The sequence below is a fragment of the Sminthopsis crassicaudata genome, chromosome 3 (assembly GCF_048593235.1).
Source record: "Sminthopsis crassicaudata isolate SCR6 chromosome 3, ASM4859323v1, whole genome shotgun sequence".
NCBI classification, from domain to species: Eukaryota; Metazoa; Chordata; class Mammalia; order Dasyuromorphia; family Dasyuridae; genus Sminthopsis; species Sminthopsis crassicaudata.
Genome location: NC_133619.1, coordinates 508,280,856 through 508,302,082, shown reverse-complemented (window position 1 = coordinate 508,302,082; position 21,227 = coordinate 508,280,856). Strand labels below are relative to the sequence as shown.

The following is a 21,227-nucleotide window of genomic DNA, read 5'->3' as shown; positions in this document are numbered from 1 at the left end:
CAAAGACAATAATAACACAGTCCTTACCCTTGAAGAACCTATGTTCTACACGGGGAGCCCTGAATTGAGTTTTGAAGGAAACCAAGAATTACAAAGAGCAGAGAGGAAGAGGGACCAAGTTTCAGGTTAGAGGTGACGTGTAAAGTTATGCAGAAAGGCTTCACTGTGAATGACTAAAAGAAGGCTAGATTGTCCAGTAAAGAGTGTTTGATGGGTAATGATTATGTTAAGACTGGAAAAAAGGCTGAAGTCAGGTTATAGAGGGTTTTAACTGGCAAAAGGGAGTTTGGATTTGATCTAAGGCCTACAGAGAATCACTGGAGTTTACTGAGTCAGAACTGAAACTGTCATAAATGCTTTAAAAAATTATCTTAGTGGGTATGAGGAGAATGAATTGGAAGAGGGAAAGTGCTGAGTAATAGAGACCAATTTAGAGGTTACTGAAAGAATCCAGGTGAGAGATTCTGAACTAGGGTGGTTTCTCTGCTAATAAAGACAAAAGGATGGATGTCAGATATGACTTATTGGTTATGTGGGATGAAAGGGAGTGAGGAGCTGAGAGTTATTCCAGGGTTGTAAAAATTAATGACTGGGAGAAGAGTGGTGCTTATGATAGACATTTTTTTTTTTATTATATATATATATATATATTTTATAATATTATCCCTTGTATTCATTTTTCCAAATTACCCCCCCTCCCTCTATTCCCTCCCCCCGACGACAGGCAATCCCATACATTTTACATGTGTTACAATATAGTCTAGGTACAATACATGTGTGTGAATATCATTTTCTTGTTGCACAATAAACATTAGAATCCGAAGGTACATGCAACCTGGGCAGACAGATATTAGTGCTAACAATTTACATTCACTTCCCAGTGTTTCTTCTCTGGGTGTATCTACCTCTGTCCATCATTGATCAACTGGAAGTGAGTTGGATCTTCTTTATGTTGAAGATTTCCACTTCCATCAGAATACATCCTCATACAGTATTGTTGTTGAAGTATACAGTGATCTTCTGGTTCTGCTCATTTCACTCAGCATCAGTTGATTTAAGTCTCTCCAGGCCTCTCTGTATTCCTCCTGCTGGTCATTTCTTACCGAGCAATAATATTCCATAACTTTCATATACCACAATTTACCCAACCATTCTCCAACTGATGGACATCCATTCATCTTCCAGTTTCTAGCTACAACAAAAAGAGCTGCCACAAACATTTTGGCACATATATGTCTCTTTCCGCTCTTTAGTATTTCTTTGGGATATAATCCCAGTAGTAGCGCTGCTGGGTCAAAGGGTATGCACAGTTTGATAACTTTTTGGGCATAATTCCAGATTGCTCTCCAGAATGGCTGGATTCTTTATGATAGACATTTGGAGGAAGAATGAATTTTGGAGAAGCCTACTAATGAGTTCTGTTTTGGATCTGCTGAGTTTGAGATGTCTTGGAATACCCAGTTGGACCTGTCCAACAGGCAGCTAGCTGCCCATGGTAGTTGATAAATTCATTCTGCATGCAAGGAATCCTGTAAACTGGCTACATTTTTTAAAAAACGTATTCAACCTTTTCTTCAACTTAAAAATATGAAGAACTTGCTTTTGCCTAGTTTTTGTATTAGCCACTGAAATTCTATACTTGTTCTCATCTTTGTGACATGTTGCCAGATATACTTTCTTTTCTCCATCTCCTCTAATTTCTTCATCCCAATTCAAATTCCAATCAAATTTCAAGGTCCAGTTCCTATTCTATTTCTTTTATGACACATTCCACAACTATTAAGGCCCACAATGATATTTTCTGCAGTCTAATTTCCTTAGAAGTCAATTTATTTATTCATTCAATGAGCATTTATTAATGTAAACTATGTGCCAAGCACTGTATTGATTTTTATACTAATACGTTCTCAGTTGAATCTATGTATGTTTTGTCTCCCTGATGAGATTGTAAAAGTCTTGGGGGAAAGGATTGTTTCTTTTGGATATTCTTAAGTTTCTGGGCTAAACACATAGTGATTATTCAAAGAGTAAATTACTAAGACTCTCCTAATTTCCTTTCTCAAACATTTTTGCTATTTTCTCCCAATTTCAGTAGATCACAAAAATTTGTAGCCAGAAGAAATTTAACGGACTCAATATGATATGATGGAAAAAACACTGGATATAGGAATCAGAGAAGCTGGATTCTTCTTAGTTCTACTTTCTGCGTGACTTTGGGCAAAATACTTGTCTCACTGGCCCTAAGTTTCTTCATTCATAGATTGAGAGATAGACTATATATTTTTTTTATTCTATATCCTCTGATTATGTAGCACTACTTAGTCCTTCTATAGATGAGAAAACAGGGTTAGTGAATGGAAAGCACTTTTCCAAGCTCCTACAGATAGTAAATTATAAGGCTGGGAATCAGATCTTCTTCCTTATTTCCTACCTCTTCACAATATTCTTATTTTCTTTTTCTCCCAAATTATATAATGTATTAGCTCAATCAATACTGCATACTCCATCAAGAGACTTATGAGGTTCTTATACTTACTTCTGATCCAAAAGCCTTATCTAAGTATGAAAATAAAGAAAAAGCAGAAATAAGTGAGGTTTAAGCAATTAATAATATAGTTACTTCTCTCTGCTCCTAGCATGTCCCCTAATTGATGGATCTTAGTGAAATTTTTAAAAAAGTTATTTGGCAAGGTCTAGTAAAGGATGAAGTTGCTCATCCTCATCATTGATATTTTCTGAATGGCTACTGCTCCTAAGAGAGGGGGAAAATGGTGATTTCTCTACCTCCATTATTATTTTTAATTATCTGAAGTTACTATTGCTTTTAGCACTGATATAATGGAAATGGATAATCAACCATTCCCAAGTTAAATCACTTAGTTCCCATGGTCAAAAGTCCACTCTCTGGCTGATCTGCTAATCAATAAATCAATACTTCTTGACCATTTTCTGTGTTCCTATAGCTTTCCTGATCCTCTAGTCCTGATACTCTATTTCCAGGGTTGTCATGACAACAGATAACAAAAGTTCACACTAGGCTCAAGAGAAACCCTTAATAACACATGCTTGTAAATTAATGTCTTATGTATCACTTACTTCCCAAGGTAGGTCTTTGGGAAAACAACATTTTATAAATTTAGTTTAAATTCAACTGACTGAAATATTCAACCCAACTGTCCATAAGTACCTACTGTATGCAAGGCCCTATGCTTGATGCTGGAAATATAAAAATATACACAATATAAATTCCAATCCTCAAGGAGTTCAGAAGATAATGTGATATTCATATATATGTTGTATGTGTAGATATAGATATGAAAATGAACTGTGACCCAAGGAAAAATGTGCTAAGCACAAAAAAAGTCAAACCAGAAGGTCAAGAAACTTGAAGTTAAAGATGATTTTCATCTTAGCATGGCAATAAGTGAGTAGGAGAAGATTTTTATATGGGAAATGACATCTGAGTTGGGAAATGAAAGAAGGGAGTTCCAAAGAAAGATTGGAAAGAGGTGGAGGTTGATATGGAGAATCCATTTTAGGCATAGGGGATGGCATTATCAATGGAAAAACTCGAAAGGGAGCATCATGTGATTATGTTGGAAAAATAGGATAGCAAGAATGATCTTTTTCCATAGTGGGATTCTGTAGAGGGCCAAGTGTACTTAAAACAAGTAATCTTACAACAAGGTGTTAACTCAATGGAAATAAGATAATGATTCTCTAGCTTCCATGTATTTAGTACTTAGTATAGTTCTACAAGCTGACACCTATTCTACAAGATTGACACCTATGATGACGTACTTATAATAGAGCAAAGAGATATGGGAAGGAAGACAGACTCGGAGATAGACAGAGAAGATAGAGGACTGGAAGCTGGGGCACAGACTTGAAGATAAAGACTAACATCATGGTGGCTCTCCTGCCTTCATCACTTCTCCACTAAGACCAAGGACTTGGACTGGTCCCAAGATCCTCCAGAGAGCTGGGCTAGACACTGTGTTTTGATCCACCCTGATGTGGGGGCTCTAGAAAGCAGGACATTACATTTAGATGTGCAGACTGCTGACTGACTGACTGAGACTGCTGACTCAGACTGGGAGAATGAAGGAGACAATACAAGACTTTGGACTTTAACCCTGACTATTCTCGTGGTGATTATTCTGCTGAGATCATGGTTGGTCCAAGGCCCATCAGAAAGCTAGCCTGGTCATTACAAGATTCAAGAGCCATTTTTGCTGTATTTAGTATTTCTCATGTTACTCTTGTATCATATACAATAAGCATAGTCTTATGCTATAGAGAAGGAAGTTATCTTTAAGAGATAACTATGACTGTAAAAGCAAGCCAGATGCTATAATATATATTTTATAAATTTGTGATCAGTTCAGTGAGTGAAGATTATTCAGAATAAGTCAAATTGGATACTTACCAGGACATTTGCCTCTTCCCTTCCCTAGGGAGATCACCTGTGAAATGCACCTGTCTTTTTTTTTTTTTTAAACATTGAACCACACCCATCATAGAAACTCCTTTAGCCTCACCCACAAACCTGTCAAACATAGTCATGCAAATGGAAACAACATACAATTGAGCCACTTGGCTCTAAGCCTACTCATTCAATGTTGAAAAGCTCAAATGAGAGGCAAAGGATTTAGTAGCTTTCAACCATGTATTTTACAGAAGTGGGACTTGAGGAACAACAGAATTCAATAAACCCTCGCAACCAGTGGAGTGAAACTATAGTTCAGAACTATTGCAAATTGTTTAAATAAATAAGTCTTTATGATTCCAGCTCTGAGAGACTAAGTAATAAAGGGCCACATGAACTGAATATGAACACATATACTGAAATCTCACTAATGTCTTTGGGATCCAGGCCACGAGTCCAGCTTCTCGGTGGATTCTGTTATAAGTGGTCTTTTATTTATAAAAGGTAATTTTCATCTTTATTATTGTTCAAGATTTATAATGAATTTAATGTAATAGTGAGTAATTATATACTATGATTCCATTTTTATGTACATATGTACACAATAATTCTCTTTTTATTCTCTTTTAAGCAATTCCCTTCCCCATCAAGTATTTGAAAAAAGGCCAGAATTTTTCATATATTGTTGCAGGATGTTAAAAACAAAGACAAAAAAACAAAACAAAAAACCCAAAACACTGACCCTGCCTTAGAAAAGCTTAAATCTTAATTAGGAGAAACAATATACATAAATGTGTGAAACGTTGGGAATATACCTGAAAACATGTGATCAAACTCTAGAGGGTTTGTGACAGACTAAGAGCTGTAGGAATTCAGAAAGATAGATCATTTTGGGCTAGGTTACTCAAGGAAAATTTCAAGGAAAAGTAGAACTTAAATAGAGGAAGTGAAGAAAATAAAGGATCTAGCCTGACAGAAAGAAGGAAATTTATTCAAATAAGGGTAATTTCAAGATCTTTTGTAGAAAACAGGAAGTAGGATCAGGAATCACAAACATACATCTTAGCTGGGTGGCGTGGTGGAAATAGCTGTTGGCCTCAAGTTAGGAAGACTCAAGTTGAAATGTGGCCTCAGACACTTTCCAACTGTGTGACCCTAGACAAGGCAGTTAACTTTGCCTCAGTTCCCTCATCTATAAAATGGGGATAATACCATCTATATTCTAGGTTTATTGTAAGGATCAAATGAAATATTTGTGAAATATTTAATGTAGTTCCTGGTACATTGTTAAGTACTATATAAATCTTGACTATTATTACTATTACAATTATTATTATAATTCTTTGAACCAGTATATGATATAAAGCTAAATCTCAATTAATTAGGGTTTTATCAGTGCTCAGCAAGACTCCTCTTTCCAACATCTGGTTGTACTTCACTATTCATGAGCAAACCTACAAGAGTGAAGATGAGAGAGATCATAGGGAAAAAGGTGAAACAAATCTACTTTTGCTATTGAATAGCTTTGAATAAAATTCCATAAATGATAATGAGGTGTGGGTCAGGGAAAACCAAAGTAAAACCAAAGATGAAAATGAAATTTGGGATTACTATAGCTTTGACTTATCCATATTCCATTATTATAAGTTAAGAATAGCAAGCTCTATAAAAACAGGGAGATCAACTGAGAAAATGAGACAGAGAGACATAGAATATATGTATATTTGGGAGTGAGAAGGATTATCTATTTTGATTGAGGGCTGCTGGAAAATAGAGAAAAAAATCAATCACTGTTGATGTAAATAAAAAATGAATTATAACTGGATATAAAAAGAACAAGTCTTATAGTCAGAAGACCTGGGTTCAAATACTGGTTTTTGTTACTTACTGTGTAAGTTTAGACAACTCACAACTTCCCTGGGTTACAAGTATCCACATCAGTACTGGAAGTGGAGTAGAAAAGGCTAGAAAAGGCTAGCACTAAGATTCTAAATTGTGTGGCTGCAATTATCTTTATTGGATAAAGATATAGATTGTGCATTTACATTTAGATTTTTCATTTTAAAAATTATTAACATGCAAAATATCTTTATATGAACACATATACACAAGTATACAAGCATATACAGACTGCATTTCCATATTGTTGACAGGCAAAGACGAAAGACAAAGGTACTTGAAGAAAGTGGAAAAAAGAATAAGGAGAAAGAATGAACCAAAAAGAGGGAATAAGACTAGAAAGAAAAAAGACAGAAAAAAAAAACCTGGAAGCAGAAAGACAGAAAAGCTTGTATCTTTGGCCCCTTATGTCCTCTATTGTCTTTCAGATAGCTCATCAATTGAATGGCCCAAAGTAACCTTATTTAATTTTGTTTCAATTACACAGATCTCTATCTACCTCCCAAGCAGCCAGCACACCTCCAGGTTACTAACTTTCCCTTTTCCTTATTTACTTCACCTCCATCCTACTTATTTACTATTCAACTTTCTTTCTGTTCAGCCTAAATATTTTAACTAGAATTAGACTCCTCCTTTCACAAAAGAATATAAACTCGATACCTCTGTTCTAGTTCTCTCTCCTTCCATTTTACTAATATAACCTACCTTGCATGCAAAATGCTCCCAATCCTTTTTAATCATAATCTTTTGGGTAGAAGAGCTGAGGCAAGGTATTGCCTTTATATTATAACTGGATTTCATCTCATCTTCATGAGATCATTTAATTTCAGAGTTGGAAAGGGTTGGCAAACTATTGATGCAGGTTGTGGTCCCTTTAAGAAACTAGTTCTTTCAGACTGATTTATTGCTTTCTGATTCCCAGCCCCCCCTGGCTGATGAATTATCAATTCAAGAAGCTAGGACCTTTGATTCACAAATCCTGGTCAAAAGCACCCCTTTGAATTCCTATAGGAGATCTGGGGCTCTCCCAGCCCCCATCAGATCTGAGCCGACTTGGGCTGTCCCAGTCTCCCATTCTAATGATCTGCTCAGGTTTCCCAACCCCCACCAAGCAAATTCTAGCCTACGATGAAACCCAGCAAGGAGCCAATTTGGGACTTCACCCATGGGCCCCTTTAGCTAAATCTCTCATTATAAAAGAGGCAAGCTGGAGTCCTCTCTTTGCAGAGGTTCCAAACATGCCAGCACCATGCCTGGCACCAAGGACTCTCTGCTCACTGGAACACTGTTTCCGGTGCCCTCTTATCGCTACCTTCACCTTTTACTAACTAGACTTTAATCTTACTTCAGAATCCCATAAACCTCTTTAATCAATCTAGGTTTTTGAGCCTGTAAATTCCTTTACAGGGGACTCTTATGCCGCTACTAGACCTCATTTAACTCCCTCTCCATGCACTGAATCCAAAGAGGATGCAGGGGAGTTCTATTTGACTCCCTGTACTCCGAACCTGCCACTAGACCTCAATTTCATTTGGGTACCCCAATTCTAGACCTCATCACTATGACCCAAGGGTCAGATCACAAACTAATCATGCTTTTGCATTTTTAAATAATTGTATTTATAAAAACAGGTGGTAGGCAAAATTTGGCTCAATTGTGGTAGGTACTTTGCTAACCTTTGATCTAGATCACAGGTGTCAAAACTCATGGTTTACAACTTATGATTGTAGCCTGAATTAGATTAAAATATAATTGGGAAATGTATAACAAAATAATAAAAATATAATAAAACATAAATGATTTGTGTTAATTGAAAATTTGTGATTTTCTAAATCAATATATTGCTAGCAGGGCTATTAGCCTAATATAACCTATACCTGAAAAAAAATTATCAAAAGTGAATTGGGCAAGATGGTGGAGAGTAGACATGACTCTCTGTAATTTCCTCTAATGTTCTCTTAAATCAACAGCAGATTATGCCTCTAAACTGATTTTGAAGTTAAAGAATACACAAATATTTGGAGTACAACACGTTTTTAAACGAAGATACCTTAGAAGAACTTCAGAACAGGTCTGTTTCAATCAGGCAGGGGGACAGTCTGCTGAACTCAGACCACAGCATAGGAAGACCGAGGCAAGAAGCTGGGCCTAGGGTCCAAACATTGTTGCTTCCACATATCTGTAAATCTTCTGTGAGCCTGTTAGGCCACTCAGTCCTGGTTGCAAGCAGATGGTTTGGCAGATTTGCCTTTTATAAAAGACAAATTGTAAACCACTGACCTTGGAAGAACATTGATCAATCAGCAGAAATGCACCAGAGCAAATTAAAGTAGCTATCACTCCTTTGCATTGAGCAGACTTCAAGCCTTTAAAAAAATGAATACAAAACCAAAAATAACTTGCCATAGATGGCTTTTATGGATAGAGAGAAGAACAGACCTCAAATCCTAAGGTTCCTAAAGCAAAGCAATTCCAGAAGAAGCCCCAGAGAGACATGAGCTGGTCCCCATTTCACAAGGTTTGCATAAAGGATCTTAAAAGAGAATTAGAAGAAAAGTGGGAAAAATGAGATCACTGTAAGAAGGAATGAAAAAAATGGAAAAAATGCAATGAGCAAAAAAATTTAATTGGCCAATTGCAAAAGGAGCTAAAAAAGGTAACTGAAGAAAATAATTAGAATTGAACAAATGGAAGTGAATGACTCAATAAGACTTCAAGAATCAAACAAAAACAAAAAAGTGAAAAAATAGAAGAAAATATGAAGTATCTCCTAGGAAAAACAAGTTACTTGGAAAAATAGATCTAGAAGAGACAATCTAAGGATTATTGGGCTTCCTGAAAGTCATGATGAAAAAAAGAATCTAGACATTATCTTACAGGAAATCATAAAAGAAAACTGCCCTGATATTTTAGAATCAGAAGGTAAAATAGCCATTGAAAGAACCTACCAATCACCTCTTGAAAGAGATCTCAAAATTAAATCTCCAAGGAATATTGTGGCTAAATTTCAGAGCTATCATAACAAGGAAAAGATATTGCAAGCAGTCAGAAAGAAACAATTTAAATACTGAGGATTACCCAGGACCTAGCAGCTTCAACCTTAAAGGATCAAAGGGCCTGGAATCTAATATTCCTAAAAGCAAAGGAACTGGGATTACAGACAAGAATAAGCTACCCGGCTGAAACCAGCATTATCTTTCAGGGAAGAAGATGTACATTCAATGATATAGGGGAATTTCACTTATTTCTAATGAAAACACCAGAACTGAATAAAGATTTTGATCTCAAAACACAGAACTCAAGAGAAGCATAAAAAGGTAAAAAGGAAAGAATTCCTGAGAATTTCTATTATGGGTACACTTAGAGAATGCATGTTTAATTTGATTTTATAATGATAACATGAAAAAGAAACTAAAGGTGGAAAGGGGATCATATGGGAAGAAGAGGAAAAAGAAGGTAAAATAAAGGAAATTACATCCCATGAAGAGGCAAAGAAAACCTATTATAAGTGAGGGTAAAAAGGTAGGGGGATGAGCATTATGTGAATCTTACTCTCATGAGATTTGGCTCTAAGAAAGAATATCCGACATATTGGGTATCATAATGAAACTTACCTTATAGGGATATAGGAGGGAAAGGGGGAAAAGAAAGGAAAAGACTAATAGAAAACAGAAGAATTAGGGGAAAAGTGTAAAAAAGGGGGGGCTATAAAGGAGGAAGACTGCTTGAGGGAGGTGGTCATCAAAAGCAAAATACTGGGGAGGAGGGGAAGAGGATAGGAAAGAGAAAAGTATAACCCAGGGTAAATAAAATGGCAGGAAATACAGAATTAGTTATTTTAACTGTGAATGTGAATAAGATGGGAGTTCATCTCCCCCATAAAATAGAATCGGATAGCAGACTGGATTAAAAGCCAGAATCCTACAATATGTTGTTTACAAGGAACACATTTAAAGCATAATGATATATATAGAGTGAAGGTAAAGGGCTAGAGCAGAATATATTATGCTTCAGGTTAGAAAAAAAAAAAAGCAGGGGGTAGCAATCCTCATCTCAGTTCAAATAAAAACAAAAATGGATCTAATTTAAAGAGATAAGAAAGGAAAATCTTATTCAAGGGTACCATAGATAATGAAACAATATCATTATGCACTAAATGGTATAACATGGAAATTCATAGAGAAGTTAGGAGAGATGCAAGAAGAAATATATAGCAAAACTATAGTAATGGGGAATCTCAACCTTTCTCTCTCAGAACTAGATAAATTGAACCACAAAATAAATAAGAAAAAAGTTAAGGAGGTAAACAAAATGTTAGAAAAATTAAGTATGATAGATCTTTGGAGAAAATTAAATGAAGATCTAGTTGTTTACTTTTTTCTCAGCAGTTCATGGAACATATACAAACACTGATCATGTGTTAGAGCATAAAAATCTCAGTATCAAATGCAGAATGGCAGAAATAGTAAATGCATTTTTTTCAGATCATGATGCAATAAAAATCACATGCAATGTAAGGTCAGGAGAAAATAGACCAAAAAGTAATGAAAAACTAAAAAAATCTCATCTTAAAGAAAGAATGGGTGAAACAAAAAAAATCTTAGAAACAATCAGTAATTTTATCCAAGAGAATGACAATAATGAGACAACATACCAAAATTTGTGGGATGCAGCCAAAGCAGTAAGAAGGGGAAATTTTCTCTCTCTAGATGCTTACTTGCATAAAATAGTGAAAGAGGAAAATCAATGAGTTGGGCTTACAATTAAAAAAGCTAGAAAAAGAACAAATTTAAAATCCCCTATCAAATATCAAACTTGAAATTCTAAAAATAAAAGGAGATTAATAAAATTTAAAGTAAACTATTGAATTAATAAATAAAACTCAAAGTTGGTTTTATGAAAAAAACCAACAAAATGGATAAACCTTTAGTTAATTTGATTAGAAAAAAGAGGAAAAATCAAATTATTATTCTCAAAAATGAAAAGAGAGAACTTTCCACTACTGAAGAGGAAATTAGAGCAATAATTAGGAGTTACTTTGCCCAACCTTACACCAATAAATCCAATAACCTAAGTGAAAGGAGGAATAACTACAAAAATATAGACTGTCCAGATTAACAGAAGAGGAAATAAGTTACTTAAATAGTCCCATTTTAGAGAAAGAAATAGAACAAGCTATTAATCAATTCCCTAAGAAAAAACCCCAAGGACAAGAGGGATTTATATGTGAATTCTACCAAACATTTGAAGGACAATTAATCCCAATATTATATAAACTATTTGAAAAAATAGGGGATGAAAGACTCCTATCAAATTCCTTTTATGACACAGATAGTACTGATATCTAGACCAGATAGAACAAAAACAGAGAAAGAAAATTATAGACCAATCTCCCTAATGAATATCGATGCAAAAATACTAAATAAAATATTAGTAAAGAGATTATAGAAAATCATCCCCAGGATAATACACCATGACCAAGTAGGATTTATGCCAGGAATGCAGGGCTGGTTCAATATTAGGAAAAATATTAGAATAATTGACTATATTGATAACCAAACTAACAAAAACCATATGATTATCTCAATAGATACAGAAAAAGCATTTGATAAAATCCAACATCCATTCCTATTAAAAACACTAGAGAGTATAAGAATAAATGGACTTTTCCTTAAAATAGTCAGTAGCATTTATTTAAAATCATCAGCAAGCATCATATATAATGGGATAAACTGGGACCATTCCCAATAAGATCAGGGGTGAAACAAGTCATCCACTATCACCATTACTATTCAATATTGTATTTGAAATGCTAGCTTTGGCAATAAGAGAAGAAAAAGAGATTAAACGAATTAGAGTGGGTAATGAAGAAACCAAATTATGACTCTTTGCAGATGATATGGTGGTATACTTAGAGAGCCCTAGAGAATCAACTAAAAAAAAAAAAACTATTAGAAACAATCAACAACTTTAGCAGAGTTGCAAGATACAAAATAAATCCACATAAATCATCAGCACTTTTATACATCACTAACAAAATCCAACAGTAAGAGATACAAAGAGAAATTCTATTCAAAATAACTGTCGATGGCAAAAAATATTTGGGAATCTAGCTACCAAAGGAAAATCAGGAATTATATGAGGAAAATTACAAAACACTTTCCACATAAATAAAGTCATATTTAAATAACTGGAAAAATATTAAGTGCTCTTGGATAGGCCGAACTAATATAATAAAGATGACAATACTATCCAGACTAATCTGTTTACTTAATGCTACACCAATCAGACACCCAAGAAACTATTTTACTGATCTAGAAAAAATAACAACAAAATTCATCTGGAAGAACAAAATAATTTCAAGGTAATTAATGGGAAAGAAAAGTAAATGAAGGTGGCCTAGTGGTACCAGATCTAAAACTATAATATAGAGCAGCAGTTATCAAAACCATTTGGTACTGGCTAAGAAACAGAGTAGATTATCAATGGAATAGATTAGGTTTATAGGACAAAACAGCCAATGACTACAGTAATCTATTGTTTGACAAATCTGAAGATCCCAGCTTTTGGAATAAGAACTCATTGTTTAACAAAAACTGCTGGGAAAATTGGAAACTAATATGGCAGAAATTAGGCACTGAACCACATCTAACACCATATACCAAGATAAGGTTGAAATAGATTCATGATCTAGACATAAAAAATGATATTATAAACAAATTAGAAGAACAGAAGATTGTTTACTTCTCATATCTGTGGAGGAGGAAGAAATTTGTGACTAAAGAAGAACAAGAGATCATTACTGATCACAAAACAATTTTGATTATTAAGTTAAAAAGTTTTTGTACAAACAAAACTAATGCAGACAAAATTAGAAGGGAAGCAATAAACTGGAAAAACATTTTTACATTCAAAGGTTCTGATAAAGGCCTCTTTTCTAAAATACATAGAGAATTCACTAAAATTTATAAGAATTCTCCAATTGATAAATGGTCAAAGGATATGAACAGACAATTTTCAGATGATGAAATTGAAACTATTTCTACTCATAGGAAAGAGTGTTCCAAATCACTATTGACCAGAGAAATGCAAATTATGACAACTCTGAGATACCACTACACACCTGTCAGATTGGCTAAGATGACAAGAACAAATAATGATGAATGTTGGAGGGGATGTGGGAAAACTGGGACACTGATGCATTGTTGATGGAACTGTGAATGGATCCAACCATTCTGGAGAGCAATCTGGAACTATGCTCAAAAAGTTATCAAATTGTGCATACCCTTTGACCCAGCAGTGTTTCTACTGGGCTTATATCCCACATATCCCAAAGAGATCTTAAAGGAGGGAAAGGGACCCACATGCGCAAAAATGTTTGTAACAGCTCCTTTTTTGTAGTGATTAGAAACTGGAAAATGAATGGATGCCCATCAATTGGTGAATGGCTTGAATAAGTTATGGTATATGAATGTTATGAAATATTATTCTTCTGTAAGAAACAACCAACAGGATGATTTCAGAGAGGCCTGGATAGACTTACACGAACTGATACTAAGTGAAATGAGCAGAATCAGGAGATCATTATACACGCCAACAAGAAGACTATACAACAATCAATTCTGAAGGACGTGGCTCTCTTCAACAATGAGATGATTCAAACCAGTTACAATTGTTCAATGATGAAGAAAGCCATATACATCCAGAGAGGGGCCTGTGGGAACTAAGTGTGAACCACAACATAGCATTTTCACAATTTCTGTTGATGTTTACTTGCATTTTGTCTTTCTAGATATGATTTTTCTTGTGTAGCAAGATGACTATAAATATGTATACATATACTGGATTTAACATATATTTTAACATATTTAACATGTATTGGATTACCTGCCATCTAGGGGAGGGAGTGGAAGGAAAGAGGGAAAAATTTGGAACAGAAAGTTTTGCAAGGATCAATGTTAAAAAATTACCCGTGCATATGTTTTGTAAATAAAAAGCTTTAATTAAAAAAAAAAAAGGGGGGGGGAGTTGGAAGCTTACCTTCTCATTATATTTGGGAGAAATTTGATTCATTTTTCTTGAATGAAGGGTGGCCAACAATACATAGTTGACTTGTTTTCCACAGATTAAGTGAGATTAATTCAAAGATCACCTCTATGAACCTCAATTTCCTTATTTAGAAAACAAAGGATGACTTTCTCTATAGTCCTTCCCAATTCTGACATTCTATGTTCTAAGATCTCTTTCATCCCGCATCCTATATTTCTATTTTGATCTTGGATAAAAAGGCATGTAAAACTTTATCTATGCTATGTCTTATCTTACCGTATGCTGAGGTTCGTCTTCATTATCGCGCATGTAGAAAGGCTTGAGATCAAAAGGATAGTTAATAACAAATACTGGAATATTGCCACAGTACTGCACAAGGTATTTTTCATGTTCAGTTTGCAGATCAACACCCCACTATAATGAATGAATGAAAAAAAAAAAAATCACAGTAAGGAAGGAGGGCTAAAACAAAAGAGTAGAATATACTTTTCTAAATACACAAGTAACTTAAAAAGAAACTATAAAGCTAGGATCTGTAAGGGGCCTTTAAATGGGTGCCACAGATTGAGGCCCAGAAGTAATCTCTGTGGATATTAGGACTGCCCTTGGGCGGGATCCTGGCCATATTGAGATAGCTTCGTAATGGGTGTCTCTCGCTGATTGGCTGTGTGTGAGACCTCACAGGCCCTATGTAAGCCCACTGCAGGCAGCAATCGCCCTCTTTAACCTGGCGTTCTTCACCCTGGCTCCCTAGCCTGGGTGGCCAAGCCAAGATGGGTAGCCAAAAGAGGTAAGGGTTTTGGTAGTGAACACATGGGTCTTCTGACCAGGTGTTCACTCGGGAACCAACAAGTCAGGGCATCAGTTAGGGCATTATGTGAGTAGGTATAATAAAGGCTTTTAAGATTACACATGGTTGTTCTTGAGTGCGCTACCGGTTATTAAGCTAGTAATTGTAACTGCCAGGAGAGCACGTTACAAGGATCAAAGCATGTTTAAGAATAAATTTTCTAAAATGAGCACTAGTCCATTTTTAGTACTTATATGTCAGTACTCCTTTTGGGAGACTCCTGCATTAGAAAGATTTTCTACACAAATTTTATTTTTAATCTTTTTATCCCATAACTCTGGCAGTCCTATTTACTTCCTGATTCCCTTCCCTTTTTAGTGTTTTCAAATTTTTAAATTTGACAAATCCTTTTGAAGAGGGTGAATGAAGAGGGTGGTAAACTCTGGGCAGAGATGTCAGAGTTTCTTACTGACTGTCTCTCTCTCTCTCTCTCCCTTTCTCCTCCTCCTCCCTCCAAAGTGCCAAGGCCCCGGATCCCTAGGGAAGCCTACTCAATGCTGTGTAGAAACAAAATCTTTATTTATTAGGAAAGGGACACTGCAGGGTTGGTGGGCAAACGGCTTCCAGGGAGAAAAACCTATTTGCAAAGAATAGAATTTTGGAGGTTCATTTTATACACAAACAGGATCATAAAACAGAGTTTGTATTTACAAAGGACGTTTCTGCTTCCTTCAGATATAGAGAAGTTTGTATATCGAAGAAGTTCCTCAAGAGGCTGTAAATCCTTTGAAGTTTGCATAAGAAAGGGATTTCTCTGGAGGATGTAAGATTCTGTTAATCATTTGCATACTGGGCTATCTACTTTGATCTCTTCACTTTCATAACTTTTCACCTTAATATCAAATCAGAAAATTATTTCTTTTCTATCTTGAAAGGTGTAACTATTTAGCAAAGCAAGCATATGTAATTCCCCACCCCCCAAATGTCACTAAAAAAATTATTTTGAGTTCTTTGAGGGCAGGGATGCTTTCTTTTTATTAATCATACCCCCAGAACTTAGCACAGTGCCTGGCACACAGTAGACACTTAAAATGATGAAGCCCAGGAAAGCAGCCAGGTAGGAAATGATAACATGGCTGTCCTGGAAAGCCTGAGTAGGCTTAGCTTTTTGTTAACATGCAAATAATTACTCACCTTGGGGGTGAAGGTAAAATTCTGGGATCCTTTCTTTAAGATTTCTATGGCTTCTGTATAGGACATGCTAGGAGGGAAAAGAAGAAGCTGAGAAATCCCAAGATGTGCCTAACATTATTAACTATTTTATAAAAGACCTGTAAAGTCCAGGCTAGCTCCCTGGAGGCCTCAGAATCAGGCAGAGTCAGGATAAGCAAAAGTCCTTGGTCTTTAGGGGGAGAAGTGAAGGAGATGGACAAAACTGCCAGGAATTTTGCCAAGGATCCCTCCTTGATTCTGGAGTCCACAATCTCCCTGAATCTCCACACTTTTCTCGTCCTCATCCTGAGGACAAGTAAAGTTCTCAGCCTCTCATTCCACCCCCTAATCCTTATCTATAATTCTCTTAACCCCAAGCATTGAGCTAGCATCAACTGTGAGAAATTCCAAACATATGCTAATAGAGTTAATGTCCAATAGGTAATTAGTCTTAAGTGCTTGGCTGTCAGATTCAAGCACACTTTTTAAGAGTTTCAGCCCTTTACAAAGACCTATTTTTGCTTTTCCATCATGTATTGCTCAGTCATAAATTGCTATTAAATAGAATCTGAGTGTTTTAGAAGACCATAAAAACACTTTAATAAAATCTCCCAACATACACATAAATTCCTATTGCACCATTCTTTTGTCTTTTTTTTAAAAATTATATGCTCTTTCTATTCAGATCATATATACATTTTGGGGAAAGAAGATGATGTATTGCTCTAAACCTAATTTGTCTCTGCTTTTCAGTTTTCCAAGCATTTCTTTTCTGCTGGAGAGTTCTCCATGTAATTTATATTTCTGGCTTTATTAAGCATTGTGATATTGAATTCAATTGTTTCTGATTCTTCCTTTTCCATTGAAAACAGTTGTAATAATTATGAATTTAAAGTGTAATCTGAAGTCTGAAAGTGCTATTACTCTCATCTTACTTTTTGATCATTATTTTCCTTGATACTCCAGATATTCCTCCACATTGATTCTGTTATTTTTTTAGTTGTACAAAGTATTTCTTTGATGGCTTAATTGGTGGTTGGTTCCCTTAGTAGCTGCATTTTAATTTTCAATTTCAAAGCTAAAGATTAACTTAGGAAGCATTAAAATTTTTAAAATTTTATTGGTCCAGTTCAACCATGAGAACTAATTATGTCTCTAATTTTTTGTCCTTTAAGAATTTTTTTTTTTTGATTGAGGCAATTGGGGTTAAGTGACTTGCCCAAGGTCACACAGCTACTACATGTTAAGAGTCTAAAGCCAGATATGTATTTAGGTCCTCTTTGACTTCAGGACTGGTGCTAAATATATATATTAAAAGAGTTTTGAAATAGTATTTATATAAATTTGGACAATACTTTTGGTAGTGCTCACCCAGATATTTTACAAATTTTTCTTTGAGTTTTAGACAACAAAAAAAAGCTCTTTTTTGGGGGGGTGGGGCAAAGGATAAAGAAGTAGGATCACTTATATTTAAGGAAAGAGAAAGATCTGGAGATAGATGGAACAATGATAGTAATAAGGCAAAAATAAAACTACTTAATTCTTATTTCACTTTTTCTCTTCCAAAGATGATGATTATATAACAAAAACAGATAGAACAAAAATGATTAATAAAGATCTGCAATTTAATTCAGGAAGATAGTTAAAGGAATATCTCATTACAACAGGTCCAGATCATTATATTCTAAAGTAATAATCAATTAGTAGCATGCTTAGTGCAAAAATAAAATAATTCTTGCTTTTAAGGAGCTTACATTCTATTCAGAGAAATAACATGTACATAAATATAAACTACACAACAGCAATTATAAAATAATTGGAAAGAAAGAGGATGGTACCTGGAAGAGAGTTAAGAAAAGCTTTATACAGGAAGTGTCATTTGATCCAAACTTTGAAGGAAGTAAGGGATTCTATCAGGTACAGATGAGCAAGAGTACATTCCAGGCATGGTGGAGCCAGTCTGTGCAGGGCCACAGAGACAGGAAGTTTGAATTTGTGTATGGGGAATGGCAGGAAGGCCTATTAGGCTAGAATGTATAGAGGATTAATGGAAGTAATACATAATACCTTTAGAAAGGTAGGCTCAAGTCAAACTGTGAATACCCAACATATATTCCATGGCTTCCAGTAGGAGAGCTGTAGGGGCAAACAAAAGGGAGACCCAAGACTCCCTACTTTTAAAATGCAAGGAGTTAGGAGACCTAAATGTACAAACAATGAATTGAGAGCATATTTGCTTTTCAGAAGATGACCACAACAAAAAGGCAGCCCTAATACAGAAGAATTATGAATAATAACTTTTTTGGCTTTTTTTGTATCTTTAGTGCTTAGCATAGTTCCCAGCATAAAATAAGCATTTAATAAATACTCCATGACTGACTGAATGGATTATACTTACAAACCAAGCAATAAATATAATCTCTATCATCTAATTCAAACTCAAAGAATGGGTTCTTACAGCCTGGGAAGGAGAATCAAAGGTAAAAATACAACAATGTACAATCTCTTGCTTTCTTTGCCTTTTCAAATTAAAATTTGGAGTAATTATAATGGGAAATATCAAGGATAGTAAACCAGGAAATTTTACTAGTTTTAATCAACAGTAGAGCACAAAAGAGAATGAAAAGACCTACCTGTTTTAGTCTGGTTTCTTGTTCTAAGTACTAGTGTGACCTTGTATAAATCACATCTCTCAGGGTATAGGAAAATGAATTAAATGATTTCTAAGGTTCATTCCTAACACTCAATGATTATATGAATTAAATGTAGATAAGAGTTATACTATGAGTATAATGCTGTCATTTGCATGTTAACATTTTCAATGAAGAAACTGAAGTCGAGATTAAATGACTGTCCAAGGTCACAAAGGCTGTAAAAGCAGCATGGTAAGAATCTGAACTCAGTAACTCAGATTTTAGATCCAGTACTCTTTTCAACTCAATGGCCTCTTTCCTCAAAAATTATATGTAGTAATAATATTCAGTAATAATGAACTATGTATTGTGCAAAAGAATACTGGATTTGTACTCAGAAGGCCTGGTATTGGGGCAAGACTCTTGTTCTCTCTGGGTCTCAATTTCCTCATTTGAAAACTGAAGGGACTGGATTACAGCAGGGGTTCTTCTTAACCTTTTTAATATGTGTCATGGAATCCTTTGGTGTCAATCTGTCCTTTCTCAGAATTATATCGGATTATAAAGGAAACCAAAATTAATGAAAATAATTCTTTTCCCTATCCAAGTTTATAGACTTATTGAAATCTACTCAAAGATCCCAAATTAAGCCCCTTAGACTTAAAAGTAGTGACTGAGAAAATGTTGCAAAGTAATATTGCAAATTCAATGTAAAGATGAATTTTATGTACATTCCCTTCCTAACTCTAGTGGTTAAACACATCACTGCTTAGGGTTCTATTCTCAATTCTCTATTATCTTAGTAGGAAGAATACAGCACAAGTAACAGAAACTTTACAGCCTTAGGTGTAGAGAGCCAGAACTCTGGAGAAATATACTTGAAACAAGGTGTTAACTCAGTGGGATTGATGAGAGAATGGTTCTCTAGTTCACATATATGCTTAGTACTTATTATGGTGATGTAATTGTTATAGGGTATTTAAACTGGGGAAAAAGTCAGACTGAGAAAGAGACTGGTTGAGACTGGCAGACTGTCAGACTGCTGAAGGAGACTGGGTCAGATTATGACAGACACAGACTGTGTAAGAGACAATAAATCTTTGGACTCCAGTCTTGTCCATTCTCATGGTGTCTATCCTGCTGAGACCAAGGCTCTTCCAGAAGACCTCCAGAAAGCTAGCCCGGACATTACACTTAGGCTAGTTAGTAGCAAAGTGTAGTTGGTTACTTTTGCTTCTTCAAGGCTCTTTTTATTTGTTTCTTAAAAGCAGGCCTCTATTAACAAGAGACCAAGATACAGTCTTCTTATATAGTCCAACATTTTCAAATCAAGAAATTGATAAACATCAATAAAATTGAGTATTTCCTTATAAAAAGAGGATACAAAAACCCCAATTTCTAATAGCTTACATACTGATTCAGAAATTCAGACAGGTAAATTTTATCATGTGGAGAGGAAGAAGGTACCAAAAACATACTACTAATCATGTTGCTAAGTATTACAACTCCAAATGGAGTTTGGCAAATGTTCAATGATGGTATATGTAGTCTAATTTAATGGAATGTGAGTATAGGTCTAGCTAGTTTTTGAGTGCAGAATTCAGCAAAAAATCTGGCCTTCAATGGACTTATTGACAGTCATTGAAATATAATACAGAATTATTCAAGGCTTGGATGAATTTTTTGCAAGTGGTAGCTGTTACTTCTATATGTCCCTCATCCTAATCTGGGCACTAAAAAAAAAAAAAAAAACCAAAACAATGCCATAACTGTATATTATTATATTATTATAGCTTTTTTATTTATAAGCTATATGCATGGGTAATTTTTCAGCACTGACGATTGCAAAACCTTTTGTTCCAACTTTTCCCCTCCTGCCCCCCATCCCTTCCCCCAGATGGCAGGTTGACCAATACATGTTAAATATATTTAAGTATAAGTTAAATACAATATATGTATACATGTCCAAGCAGCATAACTGTATTATTAATGGAAACTAAAAAATAAAAAGAAACATTGTCAAAATTTTGTATTATAGAGAATTCTTATCTCCTAAACTACTCTATAATCTCTACCTTATTAATAATAATCTGTACAGAATCCCTATACTGGAACTATACCATAACTATGTAGATGATCTAAATTAGGTTAAAGTTGGCAACAATATTGTCTGACCAGAAAGGTTAGGGATGAAATTCAAGGAGGCAAATAATGT

At 35.0% G+C, this 21,227-nt stretch overlaps 1 protein-coding gene across 1 annotated transcript in view; it reads right to left on the bottom strand.

Moving 5' to 3' along the window:
- The window catches only part of NARS2 (asparaginyl-tRNA synthetase 2, mitochondrial), a 171,923-nt gene that overhangs the window by 32,454 nt on the left and 118,242 nt on the right, over positions 1-21,227 (bottom strand). Inside the window, exons 10-11 of the mRNA XM_074303965.1 lie at positions 16,362-16,428; positions 14,654-14,791 (exon numbers count right to left, since the gene is read on the bottom strand). Coding sequence (XP_074160066.1) covers positions 14,654-14,791; positions 16,362-16,428 — 205 coding nt within the window. The remainder of the gene's footprint in view (positions 1-14,653; positions 14,792-16,361; positions 16,429-21,227) is intronic.